Source organism: Leopardus geoffroyi, chromosome X (genome assembly GCF_018350155.1).
Source record: "Leopardus geoffroyi isolate Oge1 chromosome X, O.geoffroyi_Oge1_pat1.0, whole genome shotgun sequence".
NCBI lineage: Eukaryota > Metazoa > Chordata > Mammalia > Carnivora > Felidae > Leopardus > Leopardus geoffroyi.
In genome coordinates, this window is record NC_059343.1 from 20,294,669 (window position 1) to 20,312,731 (window position 18,063).

Consider the following 18,063-nt stretch of genomic DNA (forward strand, 5'->3'; position numbering starts at 1 on the left):
TCACAGTTGGTGAGTTTGAATTTGAGCCCCACATTGGGCTGTGTGCTGACAGTGCAGAACCTGCTTGGGATCCTCCCTCCCCCCCTTCTCTCTTTCTTTTCCTTTCTTTTTTTTTCTTTTCTTTCTTTCTTTCTCTCTCTTTCTTTCTTTCTTTCTTTCTTTCTTTCTTTCTGCCTGCCCCTGGCTTGCGCACGTGCGTGCTCGCTCTCTCTCAAAAAATAATAAAACTATGAAGCGGTGATGCATGATTTATACAACTAGTTAATAGAAAACTAAGAAAAGCCCTTGTTAGCTTGAATGAAGTAAAATGAAAGTAAGACTGCTTTAATCCAAAAAAACCCAAATTCTAATGCATTATCAGAAAGATTTTCTAATATAAGGAGACATTACTCATTAAGAAGGAGTTTGGTAAGAAAAGCACTTACTCAGTTAACAACTTTGGGAATGATCAGTTAGTTCAAAGGGGTATTAAATGCCCAGTGTGGGGGGAAATGTCAGGTGCAAGAAAAAGGAAAAGTGGAGGAAACAGTTTCTGATAATACAAGCCTTTCTTCATGTACTGCATTTGACAGAAATTAACCTTTAAAAAAAGTCCCCCCCACCGTTTTATTTAGTTTAACTATTCCATGTACAGTATAGTTTAAATTAATTTCCATTTCATATCATGTCAGAAAACTGTCTTATCCTTTGATCACATCAAGTGTTTGACACATTCGACTCCAGTATACCTGCACCTAAAGGCAGAATACTTCATTCGAGGAAATATGTGAATTGAATTCCTGTTCAAAATCTCAGCAAAGGTTAATAAACTATTTTAAAAATGCTTTTCATGACAAAATCAAGAAGAGTGATCCAAAGAAAAGGGTTTTTATATGTTATTTTTAAATTGAAGTATAATTGACAGTGTTATGTTAGTTTTACTGTGTTACATATATTGCAGTGTATTCAGTATATGTGGTATATATTCAGTGTATTAAAATACAGTGACTCGACATGTATATACCTTCTGAAGTAATCACCAAGATAAATCTACCTACCATCTGTCACTGTACAAAGTTATTTAATATTATTGACTGAATTCCCTATGCTGGACATTGTACCCCTCATGTCTTAACTTATTTTATAACTGAAAGCTTGTACCTTTTACTTCCCTTCCCCTATTTTGCCCATCCCCTTCCACCCCATACAGTAGATTGTTGTGTAATGAGCATGGGTTGATGAATTATTGAATGTGTTAAATGGCAGTGTTTATTTAAGGAGACTGTACCACTTTACGTACGGAAAACTAGTTAGAAGGTATATGCATTTCCTCACGTCAAGCTACAGTCTTACAGGCAAAGGCATTTAAAAACTAGTGCTTAGTGTGGACAGCACATCAATGCAACTAGGTTCAGAAAGTACTTTGGCAACTCTTAGTCTGAGCACGAATAAGGGCTTTGGAAAAATAAAGTGGTAAGAAGGCTTGTCATTTTAGGATCAAATTTTAATAGATGTTGAAAGTTCAAACTCTTAGACTTTAAACAAAACTGTGAAATTTATTGGCTCAAAATGATTCTATGGAAACAACTAATCTGAAACAAAACCTTGGCATTGAAATTTTGAGCAAGTGTACAAAAGTTCCAAGTAGGACAGGACACGGAAGGCCTGGGCTCTGCAGTTTACAACAGCATGCATTTTCTCCTCTTCTTGTCATAGAGGGTGGGCAAGGTTGTTTGAAAACAAAGTATTCTCTTCTTCAGGAATGGAATGTGAAATGAAGCTATTACATTAATATTGTTAATTATATACATCTCTTTCCTTAGTTTTTGAGTATTTGATCTGTCAGGGGTCGATAAGAGTTGTAATTTGTCACTACTATTGATTTTTGTTTTCTGTCTCATAGTTTTTTGTTTTTATATATTTGCATGCTGTTTTATTTGATACAAATTCATAATGACTTTAAATTCAAGATAGAGTAGAGAACATACAATTTACTTTTTTTGCCCTTTCAAAATCACATTGAGGAAGAAATAGAAAAATAAATTCAGGGAAACAAAAGAACCTGATAGGTATGTTACTTGCAAACCAAAATATGATAAATTTCTGGTTGAATAAAGCACTTGGGACTCAATTCATGGCAAAACCCTAGAGAGCTTAGTGGCCTTGTTCAGAAAGTTGGAAGAACCATCCAAAAATTATATTCTGCATTACCCCCAGTGTCAAAAGCAGGCATGTCCTAGGAGAAGGAGCAAGCCTTGGGCACAGCCAGATAATTAAAGGTATGAAAAGCTAAGTCATTTACCTATTAGTATAGGTGTCTTCTAGTGTGGGTTTCCTCCTGAGAGAATGCCAGAAATTCAACTTTCTGATTTGCAAATTCGTCCATAGGAAATTCCAAAGTAGGTCCTGTGGGGAAAAAGGAACAGTGCTTTAGGTAGCTTGTGGCTATCCTGAGGGATGGCGGACCTCCAGTACCAGGAAGATGAGATACTTGCCCACCGTTAAAAAAAAAGCCTGGCTGGTTGCATGGCTCCTTTGTCTTCCTTGGACTCATTCTTCTAGACTCTAGACCTCTAAATGTGGTCATAATTTAGGTTCATTGCAAGCGAAGATTCTCACTTGAGCTGGGTAAATATAACCTAGCTATCAGAATGTAACTCTGATTTAGATCTTCATCTACAGATATGAATGGACAACCTAGAAGAATCATGCTTTTAAGGAAAATCAGCAGCCTGAAAGAGAGGCACCAAATCCAACTGACTGAATAATGAGACAGCAGAGGAGACAGTTTAATATAGAATACAGAATTAACTTTAAATCTTCAGAGACGTTTGGTAAGATACTGTATCCACTAAAAGAGAAAAGATTGCTGTGAAAAAGTTTATTTTGATATTAAAATCTGACCTTTTAGGTAAAATTCAGTAGATAGAGTGAAAATCAAGGTAGTTAGCTTAGAAGAAAGAGTTGAGGGGTTCTGAGAATGTAGTACAAAGAATATATGAGAGGAAAATTAAGGTAACATGGAGGCTAGTTTTAGGAGTCCTTGCATCCTACAGTAGAAATTCTAATATGAATGAACAGAGAAAATGGAAGAAAGTATAGAAACAACAGAAGAAAATTCCTTGAGTTCAAGAAAAACTCAAGCCTTTTTTTCCCCCCCAAGTAATCTTTATGCCCAACATGGGGCTTGACCTCACAACCCTGAGATCAAGACTTGCATGCTCTTATGACTGAGCCAGCCAGACGCACCTTAGAAGGGTTCAAGTCTTTTGATTGGAAGGGCCTGTTGGGTTCTGGATATAAGACACCAGAGCTTGTTAGAGAGGTAGCAGTGAAAATAGAGGACTTGATGAATTTATGAGTGGCTAGCGTAGAGACAAATTTAAAGGTTGAGTTGGTAAGAGAAGTGAAATAGAATTCCACACGTGAAAATTAGGTATCCGGGGACACGTGGGTGGCTCAGTTGGTTAAGTGTCCATCTCTTGATTTTAGCTCAGGTCATGATCTTAGAGTTCAGTTCGAAAGATCGAGCCCTGTGTCGGGCTCTGAACTGACAGGAGCCGGCTTGGGATTTTGTCCCTCTGCCCCTCCCCCACTCACATGAACGAACTCTGTCAAAATCAATAAATATTAAAAAAAAAAAAAGAAGAAAATTAGGTATCTGAAGAAATGGCCAACATCAAACAACATGGGGGAAAAATTGGAAAGAAATGTAACTTAAGAGAGAAGATTTAAATGTAAATTTTCACCAGTTCCACTTTCACTCTAAGAAAAATTCTGTTAGGGGTACCTGGCTGGCTCAGTTGATAGAGCATGTGACTTTTGAACTCAGGGTCAGGAGTTCGAGCCCCACGTTGTGGGTAGAGTTTACTTAATAATAATAATAATAATAATAATAATAATTCTTTTAGAGACAGATCAGGTTTTTGCCTTTCCTGCAGCTTGAGTAATTTCATCTACAATATGTAAGTACAACTGGTTCTCTGAGTTTGACTTAGGGAGAGGGACTAGAGTTGAGTCATAAAATTAAAAGGCAGTGAGTTTCTGGGAGGCCGAAAGCAGAAAAGTAATTACTGTATGCGTATTAGCTGCAAAAAGCGAAGTTATATGTAAGCACCCTTTTAACTTGCCCACCAGGGAGATCATCAAAGTGTCTAGGCATCAAGAGATTCACAAGGGAAATGTCCTATATTCATTATCACTAATTTAAGATCGATAAATACCCTTGCTATACTATCCTATTAACTTGGTATGGTATTTTTATTGTTTTATTTTAAGGAATGAAAGAAAGTTTTTGTGAATTTCCTGAGTTTCTCTCAACCCATGATTTCCCTTAAAACTGTATGTTTTTCTATTGTGAATTCTTCCACACCATGTTTAGGATCATGACTTCTGCAACTGGGAAGGGAATATTTTACTGAGCTTGAGGTAGAGTGGGGTCCCAGAAGTATTTTGAGGACATTTGATAATCAGACAAAATGTTAGTATGTCTCCAAATTGTTAGTCTTGGTTCTTTGAACTATTCTGGTTTGAATTCTCCAAATTCAAGTGATCTCTGGGCTTGGTTCTTGCAGCAAAGGTAGGAACAATTTCAGTTACATTATTTGTGCCTGTTCCCTACTCTTAGACTTTATCACAGTCCTGAGAACTCTTGTGAGTAGGTTCTGTTCTAAGAACATTGGTTTCATTCTGGTTGTCAGAGAGAATTACTTCTAACCACATAGGGGTTACATAGTTGGAGGACAGTCATCTCTGCTTAGAAGTAAAAACACGTTTTTTCCTCATTGGAGTTTTTGTAATGACAAAATAGAAGGAAAATGAAGCAGTCAAAACTGTTTTAACAATTACTGCTCACCTAAGTCAAAATAAGGTGAGTGGATTACCCTCCATTTGGGCCAGAGTATCTGTTAGAAAATAAATGGAGGGGCGCCTGGGTGGTTCAGTTGGTTGATCTTCTCGCTCTTGACTTCAGCTCGGGTTTGTGGGTTCGAGAACCACATCAGGCTCCCTTCTGACAGTGTGTGGAGCTTGCTTGAGATTCTCTCTTCCTCCCTCTGCCCCTCCCCAGCTCTTTTGGTGGGGGAAGGGTGCGTTTTCTCTCTCTCTCTCTCTCTCTCTCTCAACATAAGTAAACTTAAAGAGAAACGGATATGATATAAAATGATGGGAATAAATAGCGCATAAGTCTGTTGTGGTAGCTAGGGTTAGTATTTTAGAGCACCTTTCATATGGGGGAAGTGCGAAGCTTTCTGAGCAAGGGAGTGCCCTGATACAAAGCAGGGCTTTCATCCCCTGGGGGGGGGGGGCGGAATCGGGAAATAGGAAGCTGAGAGTGAGTGGTGACAGTGGGAATAAAAAGACAGGCACAGATTCCTGAGAGGTTGTGGAGAAGAAATGAAGGTCTGACAACCTGACTGAATTTAAGCAGGGAGGAAGGAAAAGGCCATAGCGGTCATGTCAGGAGAAAGCAGGGTCCTATCCTGGTGAAAATAGTCCGCAGAGGGTCTGGTGGGAGTGTTAGGTGCTGCCCTTAGTATGTGGACTTGAGGACTCACCTCTGTGTACATGGTAGTTGAGACGGTGGCATAAAAGTGGAAGGCAGAGGGCTGGGCAAGGCTGCGGTGAGGAGCCAGAAGGCAGAGTAGCCAGTGGCCGGGAAGGTGGAAAAAACACTGAGGAAGGAGAGAACTTCAGAACCTGGGGGATTGATTATCTGTCAGACTCTGAGAGAAAAGCCCAGGAGGATGAATGCCCGGCACAGGAGTTCGTGTGCAGCTTGAGAATCCTTAGAGCTGATGGGGTTGGGTGTATGTAGGGAAATTGGTAGGAGGGCCCTTAATACCTTAACAAATGCTGTTTATTGCCCTCTTAATTGGATTAATTTCGAGTAGTAGTATAGCGTTATGTTTAGAAGATTAATTTACAGTTTATCATTTGGTAATTACATTATTAAATTGGGAAGAAGAGAAAGCATTATGGCCGGGGTGATTTTAATGGGGAGAGAGCAGTTGACAACTTTTTCAAAGCATGTACAAGTTTCCATTTTTCAGAGTTGAAAATTGTTTTGTTGTTTTCAAGAAATTTGTTTTTAATGTTTGCTTATTTTTGAGAGAGAGACTGAGCAGTGGAGGAGTAGAGAGAGAGGGGGACACAGAATCTGAAGCAGGCTCCGGGCTCTGAGCTATCAGCACAGAGCCGGACACAGGGCCCGAACCCACGAACTGTGAGATCGTGACCTGAGCCGAAGTCGGATGCTTGACCAACTGAGCCACCTAGGCGCCCCTGTTGCTCTTTTTAATTTGAAGCATTTTGAATAAATAACATGAAACATGTCCTTCCTTGAAAATGAATAGAAAGGTTCTCAGAGTTGATATGTTGAAAATTAATTATTACATTAATGTTATTTGAGTTTCTAATGGGTATATAAAGAAGAAATATTTATATGTAAGTTTAGCGTCTGAAAATAAGATCTATATAAGTAAATAGTTATTTATGGCAAACAGGTAAAATCAGAGAAAAATGGTAAAAGTGCCGGAGAAATTCAGAGGAGGGAAAGATTATTTTCAGCTTTTTCTTTAAAAAAAAAAACAAAACTTTTTTTAATGTTTAGTTTCAAGAGGCAGAGAAAGACTGAGTGCGAGTGAGGGAGGGGCAGAGAGAGGGGGAGACCCAGAATCCATGGCAGGCTCCAGGCTCTGAGCTGTCAGCGTGGAGCCAGATGCGGGGCTCGAACCCACCAACCATGCCATCATGACCTGAGCTGAAGCTGGACGCTTAACCCACCCAGGTGCCTCTCAGCTTTTTCTTTTTTTGTGGGGGAAAGGATTTGGGGGAAAGGTGTTCTAGGTAGAAGAAACCCTGAGCTCAGTGTAGAGTTGGGGTCTTATGAGGACACTGGACATTTTTGTTTGGCTGAAGTGTGTGTGTGTGTGTGTGTGTGTGTGCGCGCGCGCGCGCGCATGCATGCGAGGTACTTGAAGGGAAGGTAGGGGACAGAATGAGGGAAAGATTGTTTAGGTATGGAATTTAGAAGATGGCAAGAGTGTGAACTTTATTTGGAAGCAGCAGGGAGCCATTAAACATTTTTGAACCAAGGAATGACGTCATCTAGCTGATGCTTTAGAAAAATGACTCTTGGAGCATCTGGCTGGCTCCGTTGGAAGAGCATGCGACTCTTGATCTTGGGGTCATGAGTTTGAGCCCCACGTTGGGTGTAGAGATTACTAAAATAAATACACTTAAATAAAAAAAAGAAAAAGGGCTCTTGTTTCTGTTATTTGAAATTTTAGTAAGAAGCTTTCACCACTTACATCATCAGTGAAAAATGATAAAGGTAAAAGAAAGATGTCTAATAGTACCATTTAGGCAGATTAGAAAGAGAAAGTAGAGAGATAAGGAAATCAGTGGGGGAGGAGGTTTCTGTAATACTTAGAACATGAGTAAACCACAATCCCTGATTAGCGATTAGTGCTAGATAGCGTATTCTTTAATTGGTTAAGTTTTTTATTGTTGTAGGTTTGGGCTTAAGTAGAAAAGGGAACATTAAGGTTACTGGGATGTCTTGCAAAAACCCCAGGCAGACAAGGTCCTGTAGCTGTACTTCGGAAAAGTCTAGAACCAGGAGCTAAAAAGCTTTTGGTAAACTTCCCCTCCTTGGTCCTTCTACTTTGTTTCTCAGGGCATTCACTGGATTCTATTCATTTTTTATTTGTAAATGTGATCTCACTAGTCTAAGCAGTAGTTGGAAATGGCCTTTCTCAAGCTCCTGTGTTACAGCAAGGGTGGGTGATGGCAGTGGGGAGAAGACTGATTGACCCTTGCTCATGGTTTCAGATTCTCAGGGATAGGACTTTGATTTTATGGTGCTCAAAGATGAACTTATTTTTACCATTTTGTAGCTAGTGCCAGTCAACTCTGGCCAGGAGAGTATAAATACACTGTGGAAATTTACTTACCTAGATTGGATGGTCAGTTAAGGGAGGTCAGTGTAGGGGGCGCCTGGGTGGCTCAGTTGGTTAAGCCACCGAGTCCTGATTTCTGCTTAGGTCATGATCTCGAGGTTCGTGAGATCAAGCCCCGAGTGGGGCTCTGCGCTAATAGCGTGGAGCTGCTTGGGATTCTTTCTCTCCCTCTTTCTCTTTCCCTCCCTCCACTCATGCTGTCTCTCTCTCTGTGTCTCGCAAAGTCAATAAATAAACTTAAAAAAAAGAGAGAGGTCAATGTAAGTTAGGCAGAATTCCCAAAGGCTGTTTATTACTATAGTTACGCGTTTTGGATATTTACGGTGGTTTAATGTACTGGTTGAAAGATAGACTACATTAAATATAGAGAAGCAGTATGAAAATCGTGCAGAAATTTCCCCCCAGTAAGCTGTAGAGTGTGTTTTGGTTGAACTTTAATAAACCTCTTTACCCTTGTGGGAATATGGGGTGTATATATGGACTGAGAGGAGACGAGAGTGTTGGGGTACTGGAAATGTTCCAGATCTTGGTCTGGGTTGTGTAGTGTTGATACAGGTTTATGCATGTGTAAGAATTCATCAGGATTTATATACTTGATGTATGTAAGGAGTATCTCAGTTAAAAAAACTAGGCGCGGCCGACTTGTTCATCTGCCTTGCCTTGTCCTACAGATGCCCATATGTCACTGGACAGCAGTTAAGTTAGTTCCCTTTTGTTTTAGAGAGAGACATTTTTGATAGATGTTCATCTCTCACATAATTTCGAGTGCTTCAGAAATAAATCACAGTGAAATTTTTAATACATGATACAAAAAAAGTCATGCTTGGTTTCCTTTTTTTCTGCTTTAGGAGCTGTGACTGATGAGAATCAAAGGCCATGGATGAAGATGGACTTGAATTACAACCACAAGAGCCAAACTCGTTTTTTGATGCAACAGGTATAACTCGTGTTGTTCCGCTTCCAACTACCACATTCAGAGTTGGCTATCAAGTGGACGGATTGCTAGACTCTTACGTTGATATTCACACTTACGTATCTTTTTGTCTTGTATCTTTTTGGCCTCCGTTGGTTAAGGGGAGCACATTCTTATTCCCCTCGTTAAAAACCTGGTTCCCTCATAACCAACACTCCTATTCTTTTTTTTTTTAAAAATTTTTTTTTTTTTTTTCAACATTTATTCATTTTTGGGACAGAGAGAGACAGAGCATGAACGGGGTAGGGGCAGAGAGGGAGACACAGAATCGGAAACAGGCTCCAGGCTCTGAGCCATCAGCCCAGAGCCTGACGCGGGGCTCGAACTCCCGGACCGCGAGATCGTGACCTGGCTGAAGTCGGACGCTTAACCGACTGCGCCACCCAGGCGCCCCCCAACACTCCTATTCTTGTCTTTGACAGCAGCGGTCTCAAAACGTCAGTGTCCTCTTCAGTTAATCTCTTGCCCATTCCCAGCACTGAGTCCTATTATTTCTCCCTTGCTTACATCTCTTCTTTCTACTTTCTGCCACATGGACAGGCTCCATCATCTCATTCTTAGTTTGCAGTAACTTTTATTTTCCTTACCCTTAGTCTCTTTTGTCTAGCCCACCAGTTAAAACACTCATCATAAGATAACATGTGGATTGTGTCATTTCTCCATTTTCCGTTCATGACCCAGCAGGTAACGTATAAACCTCAGGCCCTGCGCATTGTGACCCTTTCCTACTTTTACAACCCTGTCTCTCAAAAGGGGACAAAAGGAGCCCTTTGCTTCAGGAAGACAGTCTTACCTCACGCTCCAAACTGTAAGGAATAATAAATTCATGAAGTTCTAATACTATAAAAAAATGTATTCACAGTTTCAGATTACCCATGATTCCAACTATATAACATTGTAAAGTGATTTTGCTAGGTTTTACAATGTAAAATGGTTTTATATCACACTAGCTAGCTACCCTTATAAATAAAACGTTGACCGGTTTTCCATTGGACTTGAAATGATCGTATTGCAGTATGTTAAAGAAATAGTGATTAACTTTATCAGGAAATTAAATATTAATGATTTTAAATCTTTAACTTTTCTTAAGTCTCTAAATCCAGCAGGTGTATATGTATTTCTCTTAACAACCTGGGATAGTCTTTGAGTTCACATTTGGTAACTTCACTTTGATAATGATCAATGTAGAGGTATAATTCTTCATTAGAACATGAAGTATAATTAATGTGCTTTAAAGAGAGACTAGGCTCTTTGGAGAAAAATGTACACTCTCTACTGGCTTAATCTTGCCACAGACAAGCCTGGGTCATGGGCTAAGTGGTGGATTGAAGGGCTGTTCCATTTTAGCCCTGGTTGGTAACACTTAGGGTGTTTGTTTACCTTTGAGCAAGTCACTTAATCAGTCAGGGCCTCCGTTTTCATGTCCTAATAATAATGAAACCTCTCATTACAGTTTTTCAGAACACTTCCCATACATTCCCATTTGATCATCACAACAGTCCTGTGAGGTATGCATGCCAGATACTACTGTCCTCATTTTATTGATGAGGAAACCAAAAGTCAGAGGTTAAATGACTTGCCCAAGGTCACAAAACAAATCAGTGTCCAAACTCTGTTCTCTGATTTAGATTTTGTAACCAGTCTTCTTGCCACTAAATGCTTTCATCCTCATGTCTGCAACATGGAGGTTACAGTGATCTGTTGCTGGTGCTAATATTGAAAATATGGGAAACAAATGAGTATGGAACATTTTGTAGAAGTGCTATAGAAATTAAAGCAGACATATTTGTTTTATTATTTTTAGATGTGATTAAAATGGATATTAACTGGCTTTAAGATTTCTTACATTTTTAATGGTATTTTTGGCCCTGGCCGGTCATTTGTGTTGGTTGAACAAAGCCATGTGTCTTTGAGGGTCTGGCCAGTGACACACAGTCATTGAGTTAGACAGCTGCTTGGACTCAGCCTGGTCTGAGTCCCATCCAGAAGCACTAGTCGACAGAATGGTGTTTTAGGTAAGACTTTGATAAAACTTTGCTTTTCCCTACACTAGGATCCAAGATACTGGATTTGTTTTCTTTTATCTTATGTTAGTTTCTGGCAAGGATATCTGTTTTCGATTCCCATTTGTGGCATTCATTCAGAGTAATATTTATTGAGCACCATAATCTGTGCAAACGGTGTGATCTTGGTGAAGTCATTTAACCTCACTGGGCTTCAATTGATTCAACCTTCTACCTTCATTCCTTAACTGCAGAGTAAGGTTTCTTATATTCTGAGGAGCTGCCTGGGGAGTTAGGGTATGGGGGGGGGGGGACAGGAGGAGGCTGGATAGAGCTGGAATACCCTGGTGAAGTGGGGGCAGGCACCACTCCAGTCGACCTTGGCCTCCATCACTCCAGAGCACCTGCACTTGTGTGCATTTCATCTGTCCACAGAGATTCCTTAACCAGTTGTCTTTTCTTCTTCACTGTGGCCTTCTAGCCGTCTTTTTCATTTATGCCCCACTCCTTTTATATCCTAGATTCAGAGGATAATTTCTAAATTTCCATAGTCATAAATAGAGGTTATTGGTGAGATATTATTCCAGAACAGAGGGGGAGAAAGGGGAAAAATGGATTAAAAAATACTTGTGAGAGATGGAAAGAAGAAAAAATATTGAGGAGAAAGAGAGCAAGAAGGAAAAAGAAATGAAAAACTCATATAATCAAGGAAAATGGTGTATTTGCCACCAGAAGTTACATCACTTACTTTTATAATCTTCCCTTAAGTACCTGTGTATATGAGCTTAACTTTAGTGAGCCTAGAATTTGACTTTCATGAATTTTTTTTGTGTGTGACTGGCTCGGTTGCTTAGTTTTTCTGTATTTCCTTATCTTAACTTGATTTGGGATGAGAATAAAAGTTCATGTATTAAAAATTTCTGTTCTGATATGATTCAAAAATAGATTCCCTCTTCTTTAATCTACATTAATGTTTGAGAAAACTGCGGAACTAGTCTGTTTTACTGCTAGAAATCGAATAACATTTACATTATTTGAGGTAGACTTGCACACCTACCTGAAATTTGTGGTTTTAATTTTTTTTTTTTTTAAGGAGCTGATGCTACACACATGGATGGTGATCAAATTGTTGTGGAAGTACAAGAGACTGTTTTTGTTTCAGATGTTGTGGATTCAGACATAACTGTGCATAACTTTGTTCCTGATGACCCAGACTCTGTTGTTATCCAAGATGTTATTGAGGATGTTGTTATAGAAGATGTTCACTGCCCCGATATCATGGAAGAAGCAGATGTTTCTGAAACGGTCATCATTCCAGAGCAAGTGCTGGACTCAGATGTAACCGAAGAAGTTTCTTTAGCACATTGCACGGTCCCAGATGATGTTTTGGCTTCCGACATTACTTCAGCCTCAATGTCTATGCCAGAACATGTCTTGACGAGTGAATCCATACATGTGTCTGATGTTGGACATGTGGAACATGTCGTTCATGACAGTGTAGTAGAAGCAGAAATTGTCACCGATCCTCTGACAACGGATGTCGTTTCAGAAGAAGTACTGGTAGCAGATTGTGGCTCTGAAGCAGTCATAGATGCCAATGGGATCCCTGTGGACCAGCAAGATGATGACAAAAGCAACTGTGAGGACTACCTTATGATTTCCTGTAAGTCTTGGGGTACAGTGATTGTCAAAGGTATTTTGAAGGCTGTCTTTCCTAATTTACATCAGGGGTGAAATTCTCTTGACTTCTATAAAATTGAAGTAAATCTCATAGACCTAACTACATTGTTGTTTCAGTTTAGATCCTGTAACATAACTCTAAATGAAGAGAAGTGAAATAGTGCAGAGTAAAGAGTCGTTTCTCTGTAAGGACACAATAGAAAGATGAGATTTCTTCAGTCTAGAAAGACAAGGACGAAAAGGAGTAGAACTGAACTTTCTGAAATCATGAAGGATGGGATTGGGCTGTTAGAAGCCTCTCTTAGGATTAGGAATCCTCTTGAAACTTTTTAAAAGGAGTTCAACTTGGAAAAACATGCGTAACCAAACTCCTTACATTCTTGTATATGGATGTAGAGTGCTACTTATGTACTTACTCTACTTACATGTAAAATGCTATTTATATAACAGATAGCATGGAAGAGAGCTCTGGTGTAGTATCGAAACATTAAATGATTCCAAAACATGATTTCAAGTATGATGGACTCATGGTAGGTTATTGACGAAAAGGCAGGTATTTTAGAACACAGTTGTACATTTTTAACCTAACGTCGGGAAGGATAGTTATGTCTTACAACATATTTCTTGGTACCATTTTCAGAGAGAAAATCCTCAGTTGGACAGACCACAGTTCTGGCCCAGTATGGGGATACTCATGCCTTTAGGAACTAAACTTCAAACAAAAAAAGACTCACAGACTGTTTGCTTATATAAATTCACAAGACTATTTGCTTTGCTTGAATACCTGTTATAATACAGGAATTTAATGTAAGCATATATTGGAGTCCACCAGCATTTTAGGACATACCTTTTAAAAGTTCCAGATTTTGGAAATCCGACTTCTTTGTGTGAAGAGGAAGAAAATGCCTTCATTCAACACATGTGCATTGGGGCCCCTTACCGTGTGTTAGACGTGGTTGTAAGTAGTGCAGATATGGATAGGTGATAAAGAAACACCTAAAACCATTGTTCTTAGCTTACAGTTTACTACAGGAGAGAAAGATAGGTTACACTGTGATGCAGAGGTGTGACTAAGTTGCTGTGGACACAAGAGGGAATTGCTGACCTTTGAACTCGTGGATGAGCTCTAGTTTTACCAGGTGAAGAAGGGCATGAGTGAGAGGGAGACATATCTTTGTGTACTTTCTGGTTAATTTGATAGAACAAATTTCTAGAAATAGAATTGCGAGATCAAAGGGTATACACATTTATAAGTCTGGTGATAGTATCTCAATAGTTTGCCTAATAATAACTCCCCCACCAAGTTTATGAGAATGTCCATTTCCCTAAACAAATGACCAGCACAGGGTATTATTTTCTGTTTTAGTTTTTGCCAGTCTGACAGGGAAAAATATGGTGGCCTGTTTGAAGTTTGAATTTATTTCAGCAAGATAATTTTGGTAGTTATACAGAATAAGAATATGGTGAGGGAGAGACTAGCGGTAGAGAGTAGTTGAAATGGTTCGTTTATGAGATAAGAAGATCCTAAGTACCTTCGTAGGAATGGAGACAGAAAGAGGGAACTGGATTCAAGAGAGTTTAGGAAGTAAATGAAACGAGAGAAGTTTGGTGACGAAATAGGGGTGGGGATCTGAGGGAGGAAGAGAATTCATGGACGACCCTAAGGTTTCTACCTTGGGGAATTGGGTACCTGGTCATACTATTACCTGAAAGCAGGAGGAGATTTGGTGGGAAGATCATGATTTAGGACCTGTTAGAAGTTTGAGTTGCTTGCTGGGGACAATCTGGTGGATGTTTCTCCTAGGCAGTTGATGATATGAACTTGGTGCTTTTGAGAGAGTTTGTGGCTACAGGAAGATATTTGGGATAACGGCATATAGATATATGTGGAAATGGGTGGTGGTTCCTCACAGAGTGCTTTTTTTTTTTTTTTTTTTTTAAACGTTTATTTTGAGAGAGAGTGCGTGTGCACATGTGCAGGGGAGGGGCAGAGATAGAGGAGGGAGAGAATTCCAAGCAGCCCTGCACTGTCAGTGCACAGCCCGATGGGGGGCTCGATCCCACAAACTGCGAGATCATGACCAGAACCAAAATCCAGAGTCAGACATCCAACTGACTCAGCCACCCAGGCGCCCTCCTCAGAGAGTGCTTGTAGAGTAAGAGTGTCGAATATGGATCCTTTGGGTATTTAAGAAGTAGATAGAGAAGAGGCCATGAAAATCCGGAGGTTTTGGGAAGAGAAGGAGGAGGAAAATCTTTAGAGAGTGTTTTTAACACTGTTAAAGATGAAAAGAATTCCTGGAAGTGTCAGTCGCTGAGAAGAGAGAGAGGAGCTGTTTCATTGAGAAGTTTGGAGATTCATTGGTATCTTAATTACAGTAGTTTCAATAAAGCATGGGCCAGTGGTGTGGAGATGGAAGAGATGAGCTGTAATGGATTGAGAAGTTGGTGGAAGTGAAGTAGGTGAAGCAGTTTCTATAAATGGCCATTTTGGTCGGTGAACGGACAAAAGAGGCAGGAGTACAGCTTTTGATGTTTGGCTGGATGGTGAAAGTGTGTTGAGCATATATTTATAGGCTTACAGGTGCAGGACACAAACCGTTGGACAGAGAGACTCAAGATAAGGGAAGGGCTACCAGATGGAGCAGTTCCAGAGAAGGGGAAGGGAATGAGGTCCAGGGCAGCAGTGGAGGGCTGTTCGGTGAGGCCCCTTCTCTGAGACAGAGGCAGTAAAAGAAGCTTTAGAATGTTGGGAGCAGAGCACCTGACTGGCTCAGTTGGTGGAGCTTGCTACTCTTGATCTTCGGGTTGTGAGTTCAAGCCCCACGTTGGGTGTAGACATTACTTAAAAATAAAACCTTTAAATAAATAGCATGTTTAAAAAAAACGAATGTTGGGAGCTATTTTCTTTGTGTAGCAAATTTACCTGCTGATACGGAAGGACCTGCAGAGGTTGGGTGGAAAGCTGAAGAAGAGAGACGAAGGGTTGAAAAACCTTAGTCTTCCAGGGAGGGACCAGGGCGGGAAGTTTAAGAACTCAAAGGATAGATTGCCTCGCTGCCTTGAGGGGCCCGCTGAGGTTGGGAGTCTGAAGTTTGTATGTAAGATGCAGCATTTAGGATGAAAATGCCATTTTTAAATATCACTGCCAGATTTTCTTCTGCAAGACCAGGCAACCCGGAGGCAAGGCTGGAGAAAGTAAGGAGTTGGGTTCATCGTGCTTGACGAGGGGAAGAGGACCAGATGAAAGATTCAGGAGAAAAGCCCTCTTGGTTTTCTCCTTGACTTCTCTTTGAACTTAAACTCGTTTTCTCAGGAGTGAAATGCATAGCGATGGTATGACCTTTAGCTGCATTCTGTCACTGTCTCTTGCCTTCATTGCTCTTCTAGGAAGTTCATCCCTCCAAGAATGTCATAACACCAAACCAAACAAAAAAACAGGAGTTGCTTTAGTAATGATTGACATAGTATACTAGATTCTTACATTGTATTACGGAGTCCAGACTTGTAAAATTTTCATTAAAAACCTTACAGTTCTCTTTCTTTTAGGCCCTGGGTTTCTTAAGGATGGACACAAACTGCTATTGTTGTGTATTTTTGTATATTTTATATATGTATATAAATATGTATTTTAAGAACATAGTGATAATTTATTGTTTTCCTTTTAAAATAGAATGTCACATCCAAGCTCAAAGAGTACAAAGAACACACACACACACACGTTACCTAATCTCCTTATTTTACTATAATGAAATGGTTTGATTGCTTTTAAATTGGATTTAGAGATGGTGACATCTTTGTTTTTGTTTTTGCTTGTGTCTTTTGTCTTCTCTATTACGCAGGCACTTCTTGACTCATTTTTCCTCCCTTCCACACCATCGTCTCTTTTCCCTTCAAAGTGTGGTCGTGTTAAAAATGTAATTTACTATTGGCTTCAGAATCAAACCAATTGGATGCTTTAGAATTAATTAGCATTTCTCTTGTTTCTGCCTCCCAGTGCTGCATTTTCTCTTAAAACCTAAATTGATTTCAGAAGTTTACGATTGACAAGAGCTTTGTGGTAAGCGTATAGAGGAACTATGGCCTGATTTTCTCCATGATAGAGAATGCACAGATGCCATTTTTAGCAGTCCACTTTAATGCTTTTCATAACATGGTGAGAGATGGTAGTATCTATGAATTGCTGTGATATTTATTCATCACTTTATGGGTCAGAGAACATGACCAGAAACTAAATACTCTTCAAAAATTCCAGTAAGTCATTGGATCTAAGAGCTTAATAAACAGCTTTATAAAGTCTTTAGTTTCCATCTTGGCAGATTTCTTGGCTCTGAAGGTCTCATTTAAAATGATGATGGGGACACCTGGGTGGCTCAGTCGGTTAAGCGTCTGTTGATTTCAGCTAAAGTCATGATCTCATTGTTCGTGGAATTGAGCCTCGCGTCAGGCTCTGCAATGACAGTGTGGGGCCTGCTTGGGATTCTCTCTCTCTCTCTCTCTCTCTCTCTCTGTCTCTCTCTCTGCCCCTCCCCTGCTTGTGTGCTCGTTCTCTGTCTCAAAATAAATAAAACAAATAAATAAAAAATAAAATGATGATGAAGTAGCAATTCTCATTATTTACATTGTCATAATAGCGTATATAGACATAAATGTGCTTTGTCACAGTAGAGCTGCCTTTGAGGCCAGGATGACCTCTTTATCTCGTCTTTGCAGTCTAGATGTTAAGATGGCTTTTAAATTTTATGATCTGTTTCCTGAGTACAATAACTATCCACTGCATCTTGGCCATTTATGTATCTTCTCCATTAAACCCAACGCAGATAGGTATGAAATAAATATTTGTTGAATATATAAAGACTATAGCTGAAGGTCTGTGGGTACCATGCCATATCTAAGGTGTTAATAATATTTCTTCCCTCCTGAAAGCTAGTGGTTCTTACTTGGTTCTGGTTAGGTTAGATATAGTGGTACTGAGTTTTCTGGGTCTCTGAGAGATGGAATGTTGAGTCATCGACTTGTTAACCAAATTGGTTTTCAGTTCTCCTTTAATCCAAGACAGCTGCCAGACATCCCTTATTTCTTTGCAGTGGTCTTCAGCCTCCCAGAGTTTCACTTTGCAGCTGCATAGTCAAGATGCTATTTTGTTAAACATCAGTTTGTACAATAGGGAAAGTTGGAGAAGATCTGGTGATCATGAGTCAGGCACTGTCTTACAACAGCTGCAGGAAGCAAAATATTCTCTGGGTGCCTCTTACATTAACGTGATCAACAAGAAGTCATTCTTTAGGTCTTGTTGACATATCCCATGTCTTTTAATTAGAACAGTTAGGTAGAAGATGACCAGGAGCTAGGTATTCTTTTCTAATCCTGGATTCAACATATGTGTTAAAATAAACTTTGGTAACAGCTTTAACACATATAACATCATGTAACACATGTCATACAGTTTCACCCATTTAAAGTGCAC

The 18,063-nt window shown here is 39.7% G+C and overlaps 1 protein-coding gene across 5 annotated transcripts in view; it reads left to right on the forward strand.

Moving 5' to 3' along the window:
• The window catches only part of ZFX (zinc finger protein X-linked), a 55,034-nt gene that overhangs the window by 14,719 nt on the left and 22,252 nt on the right, over nt 1–18,063 (forward strand). For 3 of the 5 annotated variants that reach the window (XM_045472958.1, XM_045472961.1, XM_045472957.1), the window contains exons 2-3: nt 8,789–8,877; nt 12,010–12,579. In XM_045472958.1, coding sequence (XP_045328914.1) covers nt 8,817–8,877; nt 12,010–12,579 — 631 coding nt within the window. In that variant the 5' untranslated portion in view covers nt 8,789–8,816. Of the gene's footprint in view, nt 1–2,661; nt 2,814–8,788; nt 8,878–10,366; nt 10,422–12,009; nt 12,580–18,063 lie in introns of those variants that run through there. The other 2 variants (XM_045472959.1, XM_045472960.1) reach the window with 2 other exon arrangements.